Source organism: Bos javanicus, chromosome 22 (genome assembly GCF_032452875.1).
Source record: "Bos javanicus breed banteng chromosome 22, ARS-OSU_banteng_1.0, whole genome shotgun sequence".
In the NCBI taxonomy this organism is placed as follows: Eukaryota; Metazoa; Chordata; class Mammalia; order Artiodactyla; family Bovidae; genus Bos; species Bos javanicus.
Genome location: NC_083889.1, coordinates 15,279,477 through 15,300,537, shown reverse-complemented (window position 1 = coordinate 15,300,537; position 21,061 = coordinate 15,279,477). Strand labels below are relative to the sequence as shown.

The 21,061-nt window shown below is 41.3% G+C and overlaps 1 protein-coding gene across 20 annotated transcripts in view; it reads right to left on the bottom strand.

The window, feature by feature from the left end:
* SNRK (SNF related kinase) overlaps positions 1-21,061 on the bottom strand; it is an 83,328-nt gene that overhangs the window by 22,561 nt on the left and 39,706 nt on the right. For all 20 annotated transcript variants that reach the window (XM_061396129.1, XM_061396136.1, XM_061396130.1 and 17 more), the window contains 3 exons: positions 8,644-8,785; positions 4,890-5,102; positions 2,073-2,207 (listed from right to left, as the gene is read on the bottom strand). In XM_061396129.1, coding sequence (XP_061252113.1) covers positions 2,073-2,207; positions 4,890-5,102; positions 8,644-8,785 — 490 coding nt within the window. The remainder of the gene's footprint in view (positions 1-2,072; positions 2,208-4,889; positions 5,103-8,643; positions 8,786-21,061) is intronic.

Here is a 21,061-nt window from a genome sequence, read left to right as displayed (position 1 = left end):
ATTTACATGAGTTATCAGATGGTTAAATAGCTCACATCTACGAAGAACATATCCGGGTCCAATGCTGTGCTAGACTAAATAAGCATGACACTGTGAGAAAATCACAGCTTATCTTAACGAGAGACAAGAAAGCTTGCTACCAAGAATCGTCAACGAGCTGCACCAACGGCACAGTTCCCACGGACAGGGTCGGCTCCTGGAGGACCTCTCAAGGCTCTCGTACAGGCAGAGGGCACGTGTTTCCAGCCCACGCTGGCAGGACACAAAGAATGGACCCTCTCCAGGCAGGCCTTCCCTGGCTGGACCCAGGGACCCACAGCTAACTCAGCCGCTTAACACCAGCCTCCTGTCTCAGGCCACGTTTCTGCACAGGTCACCCTGAGCCTGAGGCGCACCCAGCAATGGAACTGAGTTAGGGTCTGAAGACAAGGCAAGTCAGCAGACATCTACCACATGCCAGCAGGCCAGGGCCCAGGAGGAGGACAGGCCCCACAGCACCTCCACTCCCTAATCCCCAGCTGGGTAAAAGGAGACTGCATGGAAGGCGCTGATACTTCTTTATAGCTACTGTTGGCTGTGTAATTTCTATAATAAAGGAAAGCCACTTTAATTCATTTACCTGTCTGATCAATTTTAGATTGAGTTCTGTCCCACTGAAAATAAAACAGTTCAATTGCAAATGTTCCCTTCTCCCAAACACTGGAGTGGCTCCAGCCCAGGCCCGCGGTGATGCTGCTCTTCACACAGGAGGGCTCGGGTCAGGGCTGGGCTGACCCTAACCACTCACTGACCTCCTCCTGGTTTGTCCCACGTGCAAGGTTCCCACCTTCCCTGGGGCCCAGTCCTTTCCCAAGCTGACACCAGACAGAGTGCCTGGTTTTCGTTATGCAAGAAAACATCCAGGATATAAATGAAGCTACAAAATTCATCTTCCAGTTAAACTAAACTTCAAATATTTAGTCTTTGGTCACCCAGGAATGTTTTCTTGTCTCCTCTCTGTCGCGCCACCCCAAGCAACAACCTACCCGTGGCAAGCTGACTGCAAGTAATTTAAAATCCAACGGTACTCTTCTTTAAAACAGTAATTTATTATTACATATTCATACACATATATTCATATATAGTTAGATGTACAAGTAGAGAATTACTAAGAATCAAGAGCATCCTTCTGTTTCTGAATCACTATTAATTCCACTATAATTTCATTATTTTATCTGAACAAAGATAAATTCTAAATAAATTTTCATAATGGTGACAAAAGTAACCCTTTTGTAACCCTTCCCAAGTTTTGATATTAAATGGAAAGCTAATATGGTAGAAGAAAAAGAAGAGTAGGCAGGTAGCGGGAGAGGAGGAGCAGGAAAAAGTTGGGGAAGGAAGGGAAGGGAAACACAGCGGAGATGCGCGCGGCCCCTGCTCTGCCGAAGATGACGCGGCGGGGACACCCACAACGGCGACAGCGAACACACAGGCCGGTTCAGACCACCTCGCACAGATAGTAATTCGTTTATCCCAATGACACCCCCAAGGAGCAAAGAGCATTATTCCACCCATTTCACAGATGAGGAAGCCAAGTCAGAGGTTAGGTGAACTCCCAAGGTGAAGTAGCTAATAAATCAACTAGCTGATCTGTCATATTCCTGCGATCCTGAGATAACATCATGCCACAGAGAGGCCCCGTAGGCTTTCTAAAATTATTCCAGATACTGAGGGAAAACCCAGCCTTGTTCCCATAATAAAACTTAAAAGAAAATGACACATCTCTACATGTCAGATCTGGAAGAGTTGAACAGAAATAGCGACAGACACCCCCTAGCTTGAAGCCGCTTCTGCACAGATGTCTTCGCAGCCAGGCCAGCAGCTACAGCCCATGTCCCCGCGGAGCCCAGGAGAGGAGGGCGGCCCCGGTGATTAAGGACCCCGGCCCCTCCCTCCCGTGGGGAGCCCACACGGGGCCTCTCAGCGAGGCTGTCACCGCTTCATCCTCTCGCCCCAGACTTAGGAAACATTGAGGAAAAGGTGGCTATTTCAAAACGGTAACTTACTAAAATCAGTGAAGATTTTTTTCTCACCTAAACTGGGCCTTGATGTTGCTAGGGCTTGCAGATCTGGTTTGTATTTCTTTCTCTTGCTTTTCCCTCAGGATCCTTTCAGCAAGCAAGAAGTAAGTGGCTGTGATGTGGTTGTACCTGTTGGTTTCCAGGGCCCTGAGGAAGGAAGGGAGAGAGAGAGCAGAAGCCACATTAGCAGGTCTGATTTTGCACAACACAACTGAGTTTTTGCTTTTTAAGTAAAACCAAATGAAATCCAAGGACCTGGAATTCTTTAAAATTATAGGGGTGGGGGGGAACCCCACAAAAGGCGAAAAAAAAAACTAAAGCTGGTAGTAGATCATTCTTAAAACTCTAAGAAACAACTGCATAAAAATGCTCGGTTAGTAGGAAAAACCCAAAATGCTGATGGCAACTGAGCTGGTGTCAGTTTTAGATGCTTAAGAAAAGATAATGAACTTTCTAAGAATGTATACATTATCTAAAAATTTAATGTCCGTCAAGTTTACTAAAGTGGCTTACTTGCTTCCAACAGAATTATGAACTGAGTTATATGAATGTGCACTCAAACACGAGTATCAATGAGAAAAATTAGAAAAAGCTCTTCCTTTTACACTAGGTATTTCCTGGCATTTTCAGACACTAACGCATGACTAATCTATTGAAAGCATGTTATTAGCCCCTTCTTTGAATAAAATTTATGAATAAAATTGGTACGTCCACCTCAAAAGTAGTGCTGAGTCCTCAATGTGGCTGGCACTGCTGGGCACATGCCCACTGGGCAGCCAGCGCCCCCGCCCCCCGCCCGCCGTGGATAGACACTGGAGGGGTGTACGACCGAGGATCCACAAGGCCCGGAAACACACGATGCTGCTGTTCAGGCCCCTGTGTATTAGTGAACTTACACAAGGAGCACTCGGGAAGGCAATACAGGGGCTGCTCCTCATAAAACAGACGGTGGGGCCGCAGCTCAGGAGGGCAGCCAGGGCCACGCGGAGAGATGCTGAAGCCAGACATCAAGGGGAAATCTGGGACCAGAATGGCTTCTCGGAGGGTTTCCTCAACTGAGCACCAGATAAAGCTGTGGGGTTGTCTTAAGGGGATGGACAAATGTGTCTTTGAATTCGGCAAGCATCCTACAATGAGGAGCTGCTCATAATGTGGGCAGCAGGCAAGACTAGCCTGAGAACAGCTGGGAAGACCTGAGGCTTCAAATTGTCCCTCCTTTTGGATTTATAATTGAATTTACCTAAATTAAACAGTTCTACAGGACTCCACTGCATGTATTTATTTAAGACTCAAGCCAATTCAAGGAGATGCAAACAGCCTTTTATCCACTCAAAAGTGAAAAGTCATTCTCTACACATTCCTACAGTGAGTATCCTTGGCAAAAAGAGCAAGTGTCCTGCTCTTCTCCATTTGTTTAGGTCATTTCAGTAGCTGCGGGTCAATCTGTGAAAACTCAAAACACACTCAGAAACCTGCAGATATTTGTACTTAAACCAAAACCATGAGCCTGAGTTTATTCTTATAAATTCTTCTTTCCAGTATACCCTAAAGATGCACGTCCTTTATAAAGACACCACCCTTCTCATGGACCAGACCCGGGAGCTGAGCCTGACAGCCCGCCCGCTGCAGTGGTACATCCAGCCTGCATCCGCCTCTTCCCGGCAGTCAGACACCTGGGTCGGAGCACTCAGCCAGGCCAGAGTGGCCCCCTTGAGGGCAGCCCCCCAGAGTATATCCTCGTTCCATCATCCTCAACTGTTTCACCCAACGAATTAAATTACTTTTGACTTGGCAAAACACTTCATATTTTTAGACAGGACCTCTTAGAGAAATGAATCATTGTTAAAGCAACTGTATCTTTATATTATCCTTGATTTCAAACTTCATAGTTTATAAAAAACTGGCTTTGGTTTTTAAAAAATATAACTAATGTGTGCATCTCATGGGCTCCAGGTTACTGTAGCAAAGGCTCTAAAAAGCCAGACAGTAAAATCTTCTAAGTCTCGTTACGTCGTATGGTCCTTCTCACGATGACTCTGGTAACGTGCACACAGACGGGCTTGGCTGTGGGCCCCTACACCCTTACTTATGAAAATGTGCGACGACAGACAGGCCAACTCCTGATTTCAAGAACTTGGGGTGCTGCCCCTGCTTCCCTGTGGGGACCAGAGGGAGACCCAGGAGTTAGGAGGACCCAGCAATGGACAGCGCAGCTACCAGGACACAAAACAGTCTGCTCCAATTCACCTCTGTGAGAAGGGAGAGCAGCCACAGGACCCACTGACACCACTAGCGACGGTTTGCTCGTTCACTAGCACAAAAAATAAAAGCAAAAGACAACAAAACCATGAGCCAGGCCCGGGGCCAGGAGCTCCAGAGATAAGTGACATAAGCCCTGCCCACTGGGAACTCCAGCCGTTACACCACGTCCACAGGCCCGGACACAGTGAGAGCGAGCCCAGGACTTCCCTGGCGGCTCAGAGGTAAAGAATCTGCCTGCCGATGCATGAGACCCGGGTTCCTTCCCTGATCCAGAGGCCCCACATGCCTCGGAGCAAGGCATGCACCGCAGCTCCTGAGCCTGGGCCCAAGAGTCCTGGAGCCTGCGCTCTCAACAAGAGAAGCCACCATCTGAGAAGCCCATGCACCTCAACGAGAGAGCAGCCCCTGCTTTCTGCAACCAGAGAAAAGCCCACGCAGCAACGAAGCCCCAGCACAGCCAAAAATAAATAAATTAACAAAACTTTAAGACAATCTTATTTTATAAAATAAAGGGCCCAGCCCAAGAACCCTAGCCCCTCGGCCCTGTGCTGGCGAGCGCCGACATACTCGACGATGGCGTCGCGGTCCGCTATGTCCCCGAGCACCATGCGCTGGATGATGCTGTTGTGCTCCTCTTCTGACAGGTTTTTATACGACACGAGCGGGATGTTATACTTCATGGCTGGGGAAGGGTCCACTCCTTGAAGCCAAGGATGGTTTTCAATCTCTTCTAAAGAGGCCCTCCTCTTGGGATCTCTCTGCAGCATTCGTGTGATCAGGCTGGAAAGGAAGGTAAGTCCATTGTTAAAGCAAAGTCCTGGCAGGGATGAGTAATGGTGAGCTACTGTATTTTTCAAAACTGTTTCCTAAACTTATACCATCAATTTCATTAGGTTCGCCAGTGCTGATGGTGGGGCTGATGGGAATGAAGCAAATTTGGTGCCATCAGATTCACAGAATAAAAAATCGTAACCACCAGATAGAATGAAGCCAAACACACAAATGCAGTTTCCTATCATCTAGGATTAACACGAGACATCAACATCTGCCCCTGAGTTAACTGGGCAGTGGCGCCAGAACCCGATACAACAGCCAGCAACACAGAGCAGGGCGCTGAGCTAACTTGTTTCCAGAAGAATGAATGACCATCCTGATCAAAGCAACCGAAGTGTCATCTACCTTTAGACATATATTCTGTTTAAGGGCATTGTGTTGGCAAGAAGGAAGGAAGGATGAAGGAAGGGAGGAAAAGATAGAAGGACGGAGAGATGGACGAACTACTCAGCAAGTAAAAATAGAGTAAAAGTAAGACTCTTGGGAGCAAATGACAAAGCTGGCCTTGTTCAGATTTTTCCTGCTTCTGCACTGAGTAACTCAAAGCAGAATATACGCAGAATATAATGATTGTGCAGAGCCTCCCGAAGGTGAGAAGTACAACCAGAACATAGCAAAGAGCTGGGACCCAGCTTCAGCGTGAGGAGGAATGAGAGGTGAGAAACACGTCTCCTGCTAAGACGTCAAGATGGAAACCTGCCTGCCTCAACACTGCTGTGGAGGGGGACAGGGGAGTTTCTTCTACGAACTTCTAGGTACAAGCTGGTCCTCACACAGGTTTGTGGTCCAAATTAATGACACTAAATCTGTGTGGTACACACAGTGAAAAGGTTACTTTTAAGAGGTTTCAGGGTGGAAATGCCCCTGGGTAACCAGGAGGAAAGCGAATACAAATTCTTTGTGTGGGGACTATAACTTACAAGAAACCTGACCTCCCAATCAAAAAAAAAAAAAAATGCAATGGAAACAAAGTTCCACTGCGAGAACTTAAAGACAGGATGGCAAATTAAGAATGCAAACTTCAAATATATCTCCATCTATCAGTGAGTACAATAATAAATCGAATGACTCTCCAATTAAAAGACAAAATGCTCACATGGTTAGATGGTATCAATCAAAATTCTAGCTCCTAGTTGCTAAAACAAAATATGTACCTAAAAACCAGACAATAAAAGATTTAAAGAACGGAAAACTATATAGCACATGACTGCTAACCAAAAGAAGACTGGTGTGATCAGCTACAACTAGATGACACAGACTGACTGTAAGGCCCAAAGCATTGTTAGAGAGACAGTGATGCAAAGGTTCAACTCACCAGGAAGACCCAACAGTTTTCAACTTGTCTGGATGTAATACTATTCCCCCCAAAACACCAAAAGCAAAAACTGACAGACTTCCAAGTACAAAATAATAAGCTGAGTGTGTTGTATTAATGGGGGTGATAAATATTTTTATTTGCTTATGATACCTTTCTACACAGTGGAAGAATATCTCACCAAGTGGTAGATTAAGCAGTGAAATAACTAGGAAAGGATTTAAATAATTTTGAACAGTATAATTAACAAGCTTAGTCTTAAGGATTTATAAAGAAGTCTGACCCCAACAATTAGAAAGTGTACACTCTTTTCCAGAATAAAAGGATTATTTACAAAAACTGACTCCATGCTAATCCAAAAGCAAGCCTTACCAATTTAATAAAAACTAGTACCATATAGACTCTAGCCTTGGATCACAATGCAATTAAGTTAGAAATGAATAACAAAAAGCTGATTAGTAAAACTCTTACACGTTTGGAAATTTAAAATATCCTTCTAAAAGTAATGGGTTAGATAAACACATGGAAACTAGACAACAATCAGAACTGAATAACAAAAGGACTATAAATCAAAACTAGCGGGATGCAGGTAAAACGGTGCTGAACTACTACATTAGAAAAGAAAAATTTATGGAATAGTCAACGTAAGAAAATGGAAAAAAGAACTAGCCCATTAAGTAGGTAGCAGGAAATAACACAGACAAAAGAATATCAGTAGCATAAAACAAACAAGCAAAAAAATACAACAGTAAATCAAGAAAAACAAAAGACAGCTCTTAGCAACATTAAAATGAACAAACATCAGGCAGGCCTGATCAAGACAAAAACAGAGAAAGCAAAAATAGAAGAAGGCAAAAAAGTCAATACTAGAATGAAAAAAGGACAGCAAACCCACTAGTCTATGGGCTTTAAAAATATAAGTAGAGGATGTTATGAATACTTGAGGCCAAGAAATGTGATAATTTAGATAAAATGGTAAGTTCCTTAAAAAACAAAACTTAGCAAAACTGACACAGGAAAAAGGAGAAACTGGTCCTATGATTATTTAAAGATAATCCCTCTGAGAAGGAGATGCCAAGAAGAGGCTTCTAAAATATTAGAATTGTTTCTTTTCTTGAGCTGGCTACTGGGTACAAAGGTGCTCACTTTATCACATATACATTTTATCCGTTCTTCTGAATGATATATGTCATCATAAAAATACCTTACTCTGTTTTTTCTCAGAAGGGGCTATGAAGACACTCCTGAAAGACAAACATCTAACACACACACACAACATACAGCCACAGACAGCAGCCTGCTTCCTGGGACAGAGAACAGTGGCAGTCAGGGCATAAGGATGGCGACGGTGGTACTCGCCACCAACACTCATCCTGAGTGCTACTTATGTGCTAAGACTCAGCTACAGCTTTATATACATTAATTCATTTCATTTCCACAATAACCCTGTAAGGCAGGTTCCACCATTCTCACATCAGTAGTAAACGGAGAAACTAGTATTTGAATCTCGAGAGTTTGAATTCCTAAGTTCTTAACCATGGCCTAAGATAGGGATCCACTTGCAGAGAAGATTCCTCAAACTATCAGACTTTCCTTCATATAAAAATAATGATGGGAGAAACTAAAAACTTTAAATTAACGAAATACTGAACTTCCAACAGTTCATTTCATTATGAATTTATCACTATATACATCACAGTGCTATATATAGTACTTTAAATCCCAAATAATCAGCTTGCATGTACTCTTCCTATAGTCACACGAACCAAACAGAGCTCTTAGTCAACCGCAGGGAGGAGTACATGAATAAAATGAGGCACGCTTTGTAAACCCAAAAATGGTGTGTTGATAGTCTATTTCAGGAAAGCAAATCCCCTAACTCTTCTCTGGAGCTTTAAATAATTCCAGGAGCAAAAACAGAAAGTAGTTCTTACTGCAATTCTTCAAGTGAAAGTAACCCACCAGTCCTGGAGGCCGAGGAGGCATATAATGCGTTTCTTGAAAACTAGCTTATTTGAAACACAGACTAACACATTATGTTCTCCAACGTTAAATTTCAAATCATATTCTGGGGTTAACTCCCAGAACACCCTTACCAAGAGTAGAAAGTTAAAAGGGTTCAAAAGTTAAAATGAACGAAGATGCACGTGTACTTTCATTATTTTCACTTACTCCTTACACTCTTTGGACACGTGGGATGGCACTGTGTACTTGCAGTCCATGATCATGGTCAATGTTTCACTGTCATTGGCCTCTTGGAAGGGTGGCTGCCCACACACCAGCATGAAAAGGATCACTCCCAGACTCCATATATCTGCAAATCAAAGACATACTGTTAAATACTCAATCAATAAGAAAACTAAAAACATTCAGAGGAATAAAAGTAGACTACAAGTTTATTTTATTTTGAACAGGCAAAAAACCTAGAAACAAGTGAAAATGAAAACGACGATCCAGAACCGACATGAAGCAGCAATAGCAGTTTCAGACGGAAGTTCAAAGCAAGACAATCTTACTTCAGAAAACAAACCAAAGAAGTAGAAGGAAAGAAATCATAAAGATCAGGTCAGAAATAAATGAAACAGGGATGAAGAAAATAATTGCAAAGATCAATAAAACTAAAGCCTGGTTCTTTGAAAAGATAAAGAAAATTGACGGACCTTTAACCAGAAAAGGAAAAAATGAAAAAGGCTCAAATCAATAAAATTAGAAATGAAAAAGGAAAAGTTATAACAGACACCATAAAATACAAAGGATCACAAGAGACTACTGTAAGCAGGTGTCTGCCAATAAAAGGCATAACCTAAAAGAACTGGACAAAGCCTTAGAAAGGCACCATCTTCCAAGACTGAACCAGGAAGACACAGAAAATATGTACAGGCCAATAACAAATAATGAAACTGAAACCGTGATTAAAAAAACCAAAAGCTCCCAAACACAGGTCCAGGAACAGATGGCTTCACAGGTGAATTACAGAAAGCATTTAGAGAAGAGTTAACATCTGTCCTTCAGAAAATATTTCAAAATATTCCTGAGAAAGGAAAACTCCCAAACTCATTCTAAGAGGCCAGATCACCTTGATACCAAAACCAGGAAAAGATATCACAGGAAAGAAAATCATGGCCAGTATCACTGATAAACACAGATCCAAAAATTCTCAACAAAATACTAGCAAACTGAATTCAACAATGATCAAGTAGGATTTATCCCAGGGATGCAAAGATTTTTCAATATTCACAAATCAATCTGTGTAATATACCACACTAACAAACTGAAGAAAACCAGATGATCATCTCAATAGATGCAAGGGAAAGCTCCTGACAAAATCCAACACTCATTTATGATAAAAACTCTCCAGAAAGTGGGCACAGAGGGAACCTACCTCAACATAATAAAGGCCATTTATGACAAACACACAGATAACATCATTCTCAACAGTGAAAAGCTGAAAGCATTTCCTCTAAGATCAGGACCAAGACAAGGATGTCTACTATTGCCACTTTTATTCAACAGTTTTGGAAGACCTAGCCATAAGAATCAGAGAAGAAAAAGGGGATGCAAGTTGGAAACAAAGTAAAACTGTCCCTGCTTGCAGCTGAGATGGTATCACACACAGAGAATCCTAAATATGCCCGAGAATACTACTAGAGCTCATCAATGAATTCAGTAAAGTTGCAGGATACAAAACTAATACACAGAAACCTCCTGCATTTCTATACACTAACAACACAAGATCAGAAAGAGAAATTAAGGCAACAATCTCACTTACCATTGCATCAAAAAGAGTAACACCTAGGAATAAACCTACATAAGGAAACAGAAGATCTATAATCTGAAAACTATAAAACAATGATGAAAGAAATCAAAGATGACACAGATGGAAAGATATGCCATGTTCTTGGATTGGAAGAACAATATTATCAAAATGACTATACTATCCAATGACTGAATGCAATCCTTACTGAATTACCTATGCCATTTTTTCAGATCTAGAACAAAAAATCTTAAAATGTATGTGGAAACACAAAAGATCCCAAAAAACCAAAGCAGTCATGAGAAAGAAAAACAGAGCTGGCGGGATCAAGCTTTCTCACTTCAGACAATACTATAAAGACACAATAATCAAAACCATATGGTATCTGGCACAAAGACAGGCTTATAGATCAGCAGGACTGAAAGTCCAGAAATAAATCCATGTACCTATGGTCAATGAATGCATGGCAAAGAAGGCAAGAACACACAATGGGGGAAAGACAGTCTCTCCAGTTAGCGGTGCTGGGAAAACTGGACAGCTACGCCTAAAGAATGACATCAGAACACTCTCTAACACCATACACAAAAATATACTCAAAATGGATAAAAGATCTAAATGTAAGGCTGAATACTATAAAAGTCTTAGAAGGAAATATGAGAACACTCTTTGGCATAAATTGCAGGAAAATCTTTTTGGATCCACCTCCTAGAGTAATGAAAAAAAAGGGGGGGATCTAATTAAACTTAAAGGAAATCATAAAAAAAGAGACAATCCACAGAATGGGAGAAAACATTTGCAAATGATCTGACCAACAAGAGATTAACTTCCAAAATATACAAACAGCTCATGCAATTCAATATATTAAAAAAATAAAAAATGGACAGAAGATCTAAATAGATTTCTCCCAAGAAGACATACAGATGTCCAAAACACATGAAAAGATGCTCAACATCACTAATTATTAGAAAAATGTAAATCAAAACTAATTAAAGTATCACCTCACATCAGTCAGAATGGCCATCATCAGAAAGTCTACAAACAATAAATGCTGGAGAGGGTGTGAAGAAAAGGTAACCTTTCTACATTGTTGGTGGGAATGTAAATTGATAATAGTCGTTATGGAGAATAGTACTGAGGTTCTTTGAAAAACTAACAACAGAAATACCGAATGTTCCAGCAATCCTGGGCATAAATCTGGAGAAAACCGTACTTTTAAAAGATACATGCAATCCCATGTTTTTTCTGCAAACTGTTTACAATAGCCAAGAGACAGAAACAACCTAAATACCCACCGCTAGATTAATGAAGAAGATGTGGTGCATATATATTACAACTGACTGTTACTTAGTCATAAACAAACAAGAATGCCACTTGCAGTGACTTGAACAGACCTGGACATCATCACAGTAAGTAAGTCAGACAAAGATAAGCATCGTGCAATATCACTTTTATGTGGAATCCAAAAAATAATACAAGTGAACTTACAAAACAGAGAGAGATTCACAGTTTCAGAAAACAAACTTAAGGTTACCAAAGGGGAAAGATGGAGGGGAGGGAAAAATAGGAGGCTGGGTTTAACATATACACACAAAAATACACACACACACACACACACACACATAATAGATAATCACTAAGGATCTACTATACAGCACAAGGAATTCTATTCAGTACTCTGTAATAACCTATATAGGAAAGGAATCTGAAAAGAGTTGATATGTATAACTAAATCACTAGCACAACATGGTCAATCAACTTTACTCCAATGACTATCAAAAAATTCAAAGAAAAACAGAAGTTTTAAAAAACCATTTATAACTCAAAGTAAAAAGATCTAGGGAAGAGAAGTTACGCCCCAATCAGGCAGAGAAGGTATCTGTCTTACTCTGTTTTTATATTCACTTAAGATCCAAGTGTCAGGCACATAGCGAACAGTCAATAAATGTTCAATGAAGAATAGAAACTTAAAGTACCTATCAGGGTTCCCACATCTATGGACACACACTGCCATTTTTCCCATTACATTATACACCAGAGATAAAACTAAGATACTAATACTCTGAAACATGAAAAGGGTTTTGCCTAAGGTCACAATTGTCTGGGTTGTTCTTAAACCTCAATCCTGGTTAGGTAACCAAATCATGTGACAGACAAGAAAATTAAAGCTCATGAGGAGAAAAATTTTCCTGGGCTGGGATGTCAATGAGGAGAAAGACTGGTTATGTATGACTTCAGAGGAAAGAACTGGGATTGAAGGTATAAGCAACCGGGAGGGCTCACCTGACTTCAATACAGATGCTGCCATGAGAACACTGGGAAAGTCAGTAAGTTTCTTACCACTCTAAGTATTTCAGGAAAGGCTGAGTAATCATCTGGCTAATCTCCTGCACAGGCGCCTGTACTAGTTTTAAAGCTGGACCAGCTGATAATCTGAGGACTTTCAAAACCCCCGCATTACACTAACTCCTATAATAACAAATAACCCGCTACTTCTTGCCACTAAATAAAAAATGAAGCCATCACTGAGATGGAAAAAGAATGACTCCATTTAGGAAGGACACCATAAGTCATTCATTTCATCCAAAAACTAAAAGTGTAGACATGATAATATCAACGTCCAAGTAACACAACATCAATTCAAGAAGCTTTCTAGACCACGAAAAGCTTAGGAGAGAGCAAGTGGCAGGGCACATGGCCTTGGTCACCGCATCTGTTAACACTCAACTGCTGCTTTTACTTAAGGTTAAACACTCAAAATTATGTAGGTTCCATGGGAATTAAAACTTGTTAATAAAATCTTTTCCTTGGTCCAAACTAAACAAAAAGGGCAATAAATGCAGAAACCCAAAAGTTACACACGCTGTGATTTTTCTATATGTACAATAAATTTTATTAATTTTCCCAGTAGATATTATTGAAGGAGATGGGGGAATCTACTAAAATTAAAACGTTTATAAAAATGAGAATGAAAGGGACCTGAGGACCCCTCAGTTCAAACCTCTGGCTCTGCAGTGTCGCCAGGAGGTCACCTGGCATTACCCGCTGGATGCATGAATTATTTTACTGCCCCAGGACACCAGGCAGCTTAGGATTCCACTCCACTCACTGAACCGCATTCCTTTATCTTGATTCTGGAACCCAAAGGGCCATCTTCACTCAAAGTCAACGATCAGAAATGGTGGCTACTTGCACCTGTTTCTAAAATATTCAGTGAGAAGAATTTCTAACCTCAGCTCTAGGAATACCTTATTACGATTTTTAAAGAAAATCATACAGCTGATGTTTACCTGAAACCAGATTTGCACAACATGAACCTACTTTTCTGGTCTCTGCTCCAACCTTCAGGCCACTGTGGACAAGTGGCGATTACAATGATTCTCCCTTCAATGCACGTGTCCTTCACTGCGCACAATGGTCATAATCTAGAAAGTAACTGTAAAGTAAGCCTTCCACTGATCTTCATTACACAAGGATGGAAATTCACATTTTTGTTTATAATGTATACTTGGCTATCTCCTCCCCAAGGAGGAGGCGATTTTAAAGTGCTTACAATAAAAATGCATAAGCACTGAGGCGGAGTCAAGACGGCAGGTAGGAGGATGCAGAGTTTGTGTCTCCTCACAACCAGGGCACTACAGGGCACTGATGCAGGAACCTGGACACCTAAGTGGACAGGAGGAACCCCCTTCATGACCAGGTGGAATTCAGGGGGTTGGGAGGGGAGGGAAACGGAAACGGTGGGACCAGCAACCCTGAGGGACGGCTGAGGCAGGGGAGAGGTTCCCAGGCTTGAAGGGGTTCACTCATGGTGAGGATATCAGGAAAAAGGGGGGATCTCAGGGGGCTGAAGGACCAGAAGGAAATGGGGCCAGTGCTTCTGCTGCCCACTCAGGCCCCAGGGGGCCTGCTGGGTCCTCCGAGGCCCTCTCCAGTCTTGTGCATCCTGGGGGATAATGGGAGGCAGGGAGAGGGGGAGGGAAAGTAGAGGTGAGATGGGCGGGAGCCCCTAAGGGGCAGCGGGGGCAGGGGCGGGCTTCCCACGTTCAGGGCGCCCACTCACTGTAAGATGATCAGCAAGGATGGGGGAGACCTTCAGGGGGTAGGGGAATTAGAGGGGAGCCAGCCAGCACTTTCCACACCTGCTTGGGTCTTGGCAAGCCTGCTGGGGTCCCAGGCCAAACCCCTCCCTTCCAGCTACACAGAACCTAAGCTCCGCCCCCTGCACCTCCCCCACAAGGACCTATTCCCCTGCACAGGGGCCCTGAACCTAGGCCCCACCCTCAGCAAGACCCTGCCTCCACAGCCAAACGTGGCTCTCCCAACCGCCTGCAAACTCCAGCGCTGAATGCCTCAACCCAAACAACACCAAGACAGGAACACAGCTCCACCCATCAAAAGAGTGAGATGACAAAAACACAGGTCACTGATGAGAGAACAAGGTAAACACCTACAAGACCAAATAAAGGAAGAGGAAACAGGCAAGCTACCTGAAAAAGAATTAACAGAAATGACAGCAAAGATGATCCAAAATTTCAGAAATAGAATGGAGACACAGATGGAGAAAATATAAGAAATGTGTAACAAGGACCTACAATAACAACAGAATAAATAAAAAGTGATAAACAACACAATAACTAAAATGAAAAACACATCAAAAGAAATCAACAGCAGAATAACTGAGGCAGAAGAACAAACAAGTGAGCTGGAAGACAGAATGTCGAAATAACTGCTGAGGAGCAGAATTTATAAAAAAGACAAGACTTGAAGACAGTCTCAGAGACCTCTGGGACAACATTAAACGAACCACCATTCAAATGGCAGGGGCCCCCACGTAAGAGAAAGAGTCTGAGAAAATATCTGAAGAGGTCACAGATGCAAACTTCCCTACCATGAGCAAAGAGACAGCGCCCAAGCTCAGGAAGCAGGGGCCTCCAGCCCTTCCTGGCACCAGGCCCAGCTTCACTGCAGGTAAGCTTAGATGGACTTTTCCATGGACTGTGGGGGAGGAGGTGGTCCAGGCAGTCATGTGAGCAATGGAGCGGCAGGGGAAGCTCAGCATGCGCATCTGGGTCACTACGAGGCTGCAGACCAGCACCAGGGTTAGCGACTTCTGCCATGCAGGATAAACCCAAGGAGACACACACCAAGATGTCCAATAGTCAAACTAACAACAATTAAATTCAAAGAAAAAGTATTAAACAGCAAGGGAAAAGCAACAAATGACATACAAGGAAATCCCCATAAGGTTATCAGCTGATTTTCAGCAGAAATTATGCAGGCCAGAGAGAGTGGCAGAGAGAAATCAAAAGCTTCACAGACAAGCAAAAGCTAAGAGACTTTAGCACCACAAACCAGCTTTACAACAAATGCTAAAGGAACTGCTCTAGGCAGAAAGATAAGAGAAGGAAAAAACCCATAAAAACAAACCAAAACTATTTTTAAAACGGTAACAGGCACATACATACTGATAATTACCTTGACTGTAAATGGATTAAATGCTCCAAAAAACACAGACTGGCTGAATGGATACAAAACAATATCATACATATGTACATCTACAAGACACTTACTTCAGAACCAGAGACATATACAAACTGAAAATGAGGGGATGGAAAAAGACGTTTCATGCAAATGGGAATCAAAACAAAGCTGGAGTCATAATAACCTTAGATAAAATAGACTTTACAATAATAGTGGAGGGGGATTTCAACACCCCACTTACACCAATGGACAGATAATCCAGACAGAAAATAAGGAAACACAACCTTAAATGACAAGACAGACCAGACAGATTTAATTGGTATTTATAGGACATTCCACTTGAAAGGCAGAATACACTTCCTGCTCAAGTGCACACAGAACATCCTCCAGAACAGATCACATCTTGAATCACAAATCAAGCCTTGAAAAATTTAAGACAACTGAAATCGTATCAAGCATTTTTTTTTTACCACAATGCTATGAGATTAGAAATCATCACAGGAAAAAAAAAAAAAAACTGTAAAAAATACAAACATATGAAAGCTAAGCAGTGCACTGCTGAATAACCAAGAGATCACTGAAGGAATAAAAAAAATTAAAAATACAAGTAAATGACAATGAAAACATGACCCAAATGATGAACCAAAACCTGTGTGACACAGCAAAAGCAGTTCTAAGAGGAAGTTTACAGCAATTCAAGAAACAAGAAAAACCTCAAATAAACAATCTAATCTTACACCTAAAGCAACTAGAGAAAGAAAAACAAAACCCAAAGTTACTAAAGGAAAGAAATCATAAAGATCAGAGTAGAAAAAATGAAACAGAAATAAAGAAAACAATAGCAAATATCAGTAAAACTAAAAGTTGGTTCTTCGAGATCATAAATAAAACTGATAAACCTTTAGCCAGAATCATCAAAAAAAAAAGGGGGGGGGACTCAAATCAATAAAATTAGAAATGAACAAGGAGAAATCAGAACTGACATGGCAAAAATACAGTCATGAGACTACTACAAGCAACTATATGCCAATAAAATGGACAACCTTAAAGAAATGGACAAATTCTCAGAAAGGTACAACTTTCCAATACTGAACTGGGAAGAACTAGAAAGCATAAACAGATCAATCACAAGCAATGAATTTGAAACTATTACCAAAACTTCCAACATACAAAAGTCCAGGACCAAATGGTTTCACAGGTGAATTCTATCAAACATTTAGAGAAGAGCTAACACCCATCTTTCTCAAACTCTTCGCAAAAACTGCAGAGGGAGTAATACTTCCAAACTCATTCTACAAAGCCACCATCCCATAATATCAAAACAGACACAGATATCACAAAGAAAGAAAACTACAGACCAATATTCTTGATGAACATGGACAAAAAAATCCTCAAAAAAATCTAATGATACAATGAAAGAGTCATACAGCACAATGAAGTGGGATTTGTCTCAGGGATGCAAAGATTCTTCAATATACGCAAATCAATGTGATACGCCATATTAACAGATTAAACAATAAAAATGAGATGATCTCAACAGATGCAGAAAAAACTTTTGACAAAATTCAATACCCATTTATGATTTAAAAAAAAAAAAAAACTCTCCAGAAAAAAGGCAGAGAGGGAATCTACCTCAACATAATAAAGGCCATAGACAACAAATCCAGAGTAAATATTCTCAGTGGTGAAAAACTGAAAGTATTTCCTCTAAAATCAGGAACAAGACAAGGATCTCCACTCTCACCACTATTACTCAACACAGCTTTGGAAGTCCTAGCCACAGCTATCAGAAAAGAAAAAGCAATAAAAGGAATCCAAATAAGAAAAGGTAAAACTGTCACTGCAGATGAAATGACACTACACACAGAAAATTCTAAAGATAATGCCAGAAAACTACTAGAGCTAATCGGCGAATCTGGTGAAGCTGCAGGATACAAAATTAACGCACAGAAATCTCTTGCACTCCTAGACACTAACAATGAAAGATCAGAAAGAGAAGTTAAGGAGACAATCCCATTTACCACCACAACAAAAAGAATAAAATACCTAAGAATAAACCTACCTAAGGAGGCAAAAGACCTATACTCAAAAAACTATAAAAGACTCATGAAAGAAATCAAAGATGACACAAACAGATGGAGATATATACCATGTTCTTGGACTCAAAGAATCAATATTGTGAAAATGACTATACTACCCAAAATAATTTACAGATTCCATGCAATCCCTATCAAATTACCAATGGCACCTTTGCAAAGAATTAAAATAAAAAATTCTACAATTTATATGGAAACACAAATGACCCCAAATAGCCAAAGGAATCTTGAGAAAGAAAAAAGAGCTAGAGGAATCAGGCTCCCCAACTTCAGACTGTACTATAAAAGCTATAGTAATCAAGACAGTATGGTATTGACAGAAAAACAGAAATATAGATCAATGGCACAGGACAGAAAGCCCAGAAATAAACCTATGGTCAATTAACCTAAGACAAAGGAGGCAAAAACACACAATGGAGAAAAGACAGTCTCTTCAGTAAGCAGTGCTGGGAAAACTGGACAGCTACATGTAAAGAAAATGCAATCAGAACACTCCCAAACACTATACACAAAAACAAACTCAAAGCGGGTAAAAGACATAAATGGAAAACCAGACACTATAAAACTCTTAGAGGAAAATATAGGCAGAATAGTTTCTGATATAAATCACAGCAAGATCCTCTTTGACCCACCACCTAGAATAATGAAAATAAAAACAAAAATTAACAAATGGGACCTAATTAAACTCTTCGGCACAGCAAAGGAAACCATAAACTAGATGAAAAGACAACCCTCAGAATTGGAGAAAATATTTGCAAATGAAGCAACAGACAATTTATCTCCAAAATATACAAACAGTTCATGCAGCTCAATAGCAAAAAAACAAAATTTTTGAAAACAATAAACAACCCAATCAAAAATGGGCAGAAGTGGTAAACAGACTTTCCTCCAAAGACGACACACAGATGGCCAAGAGGAACATAAAACCATGCCCAACATCACTAATTATTATAGAAATGCAATAAAAACTACAGTGAAGTATCACCTCACACTAGTCAGAATGGCCACCATCCAAAACTACACACAGGGACTCCCTGGTGGTCCAGTGATCAAGAATCTGCCTGCAAATGCAGGGGCACAGATGCGATCCCTGGTCCGGGAGGATCCCATATGCCACAGAGCGACTACACTTGTGCAGCACAGCTACTGAGCCCATGCTCTGCAACGAGAGAAGCCACCACAAGCAGCCCAGCACCGCAGCAGAGTAAATTCCCGCTTCCTCTAACTCGAGAAAGCCCTCCCACAGCGATGCAGACACAGAAGTATTTTTTTAAATCTACAAACAATGCTGGAGAGGGTATGCCAACAGTCTTGCACTAACTGATACAAGGGCTCTGGAGAACAGTATGGAGGTTTCACAAAAAACTAAAAATAAAACTCCCATATGACCAAGCAATCCCACTTCTGGGCATAAAACCATAACTGCAACACCATTTACTACAGCAAGACATGGAAACAACCCAGATGTCCATCGACAAATGAATGGATAAAGAAAATGTGGTACATATGTGCAATGGAATACTACTCAACCATAAAAAGGAACAAAACTGGGTCATGTTTACAGATGTGGATGGACCCAGAGCCTGTCGTACAGAATGAAGTAAGTTAAAAAGAGAAAACCACACATCGCGTATTAACACGTCTGTGTAATCTAGAAAAACAGCACTGATGAACCTAGTTCCAGGGCAGCAACAGAATCCCAGACCCAGAGAATGGCATGCGGACACAGGGGGAAGAGGAGGGCGGGAGACTGGGAGACGGGGACAGGAGACCACTGCCATGCGTCAAACAGCCAGCGGCGGGGGCCTGCGCAAAGCACAGGGAGCTCAGCCTGCGCCCTGCGACGCCTGGAGGGCTGGGTGGGAGGCGGGTGGGAGGGGACATGTGTGTACACAAGATGATCCGCTTCGCTGAACGGCAGAAACTAACAACGTTGTTAAGCATTTACACTCCAATAAAATGCATAAACATAAATATCAGGATAGTTAAAAACTTTCTTCTGTCTTTAAAATACTGACAATGTTTAATGCTACTACCGTAACCAAACCTAACCATTAACACATATGTAAATGAGATATAACAAATTCATATTTTTCCATATAAATTGTTAAAAAAAAAAAGAACAAACATTTTTATAAAGTAAGTTTGGCTGTACTATTTCTCCGGTCAGCTCATACTCTGGTTAAACTAGTTTGGCTTTTTACTTTCTCTCTATGCTAAACTGGAGATGACATCTGACAGTACAATTATACAGAACCAAGGATTTAAAAATATAACAAATAATATAAATATCAACTAATAATTACCCCCAAATTTTAATTTGCTTAAAAAACCTTATTTTTCTGTTAAATAGTAACCTCAACAGCAATAACTATTTGGAAATGTTCTCTTCAGGATCATTTGCCCAAGCAAGCTAACACACTCAGCTTGTTATGAAGCGAGGCATGTCTAGAAGAGCAAAGGAGAAAAATAATGTAAATATATACACTGTTCTGTTTCTAGTTCAGGCTCAAATAATTGCTGAACATGGAAATGCTTACAACTTGAGAAACTCAGCAATACAATTCTAGGGCAAGTAGTTTACAAAGCTCCATGACGTCTGAAGCTTTTAAGCTGGAGGAGAACAGCAGAGTGACTGAGGGGGTCAAGTTTTGGAAAGGGCAAATGACTTCTCATGGAGACATCATTCAAGGGACCACTCATTCCATTTACTTTTTTTCCCCTGAATCTTTATTTCTCTTCTTCTTCCTTTTTGTCTCTGAATCATTAACTTTTCCATCCTAATAGCCAAAGCAAAGAGAGAAAAACAGTCACTAAATGAAAGGAGGACTTAAACCAAGTTACTGAAAAATGTGTCACCCATCTTTAAAATGGGAATCGTTACTTCCTCTTAAAGCTGTGGTGGGCATTAAAAAGATTAGAATCGAATCCACGCTAAGTATTCAGGACCGACCCAGCACACAGAAAGCATTCCCAAGGAGGCTGCCGCCACCCCACTCTGGTTCACCCGTGCCGGCTGTCAGGTCACAGTGAGGCCAGAAATCAATGAGACACCCTTACTCTTCCAGGGCTCCTAATTCACTGAGAAACAGACAGCAGGTAACAGAAAAAGAAGGCAGATTCAAGTTTAAGAAGGCACGAAGCCCACACGCGAAAGAGCAACTACCAGAGGTGGGAGGCGCCGAGGACAGGGACGGTCTTTTAGCAACTCAGGTTTAAAAAAAGGGTGATAACTCAGGGGTTAGGGCCCCAGGAGTAG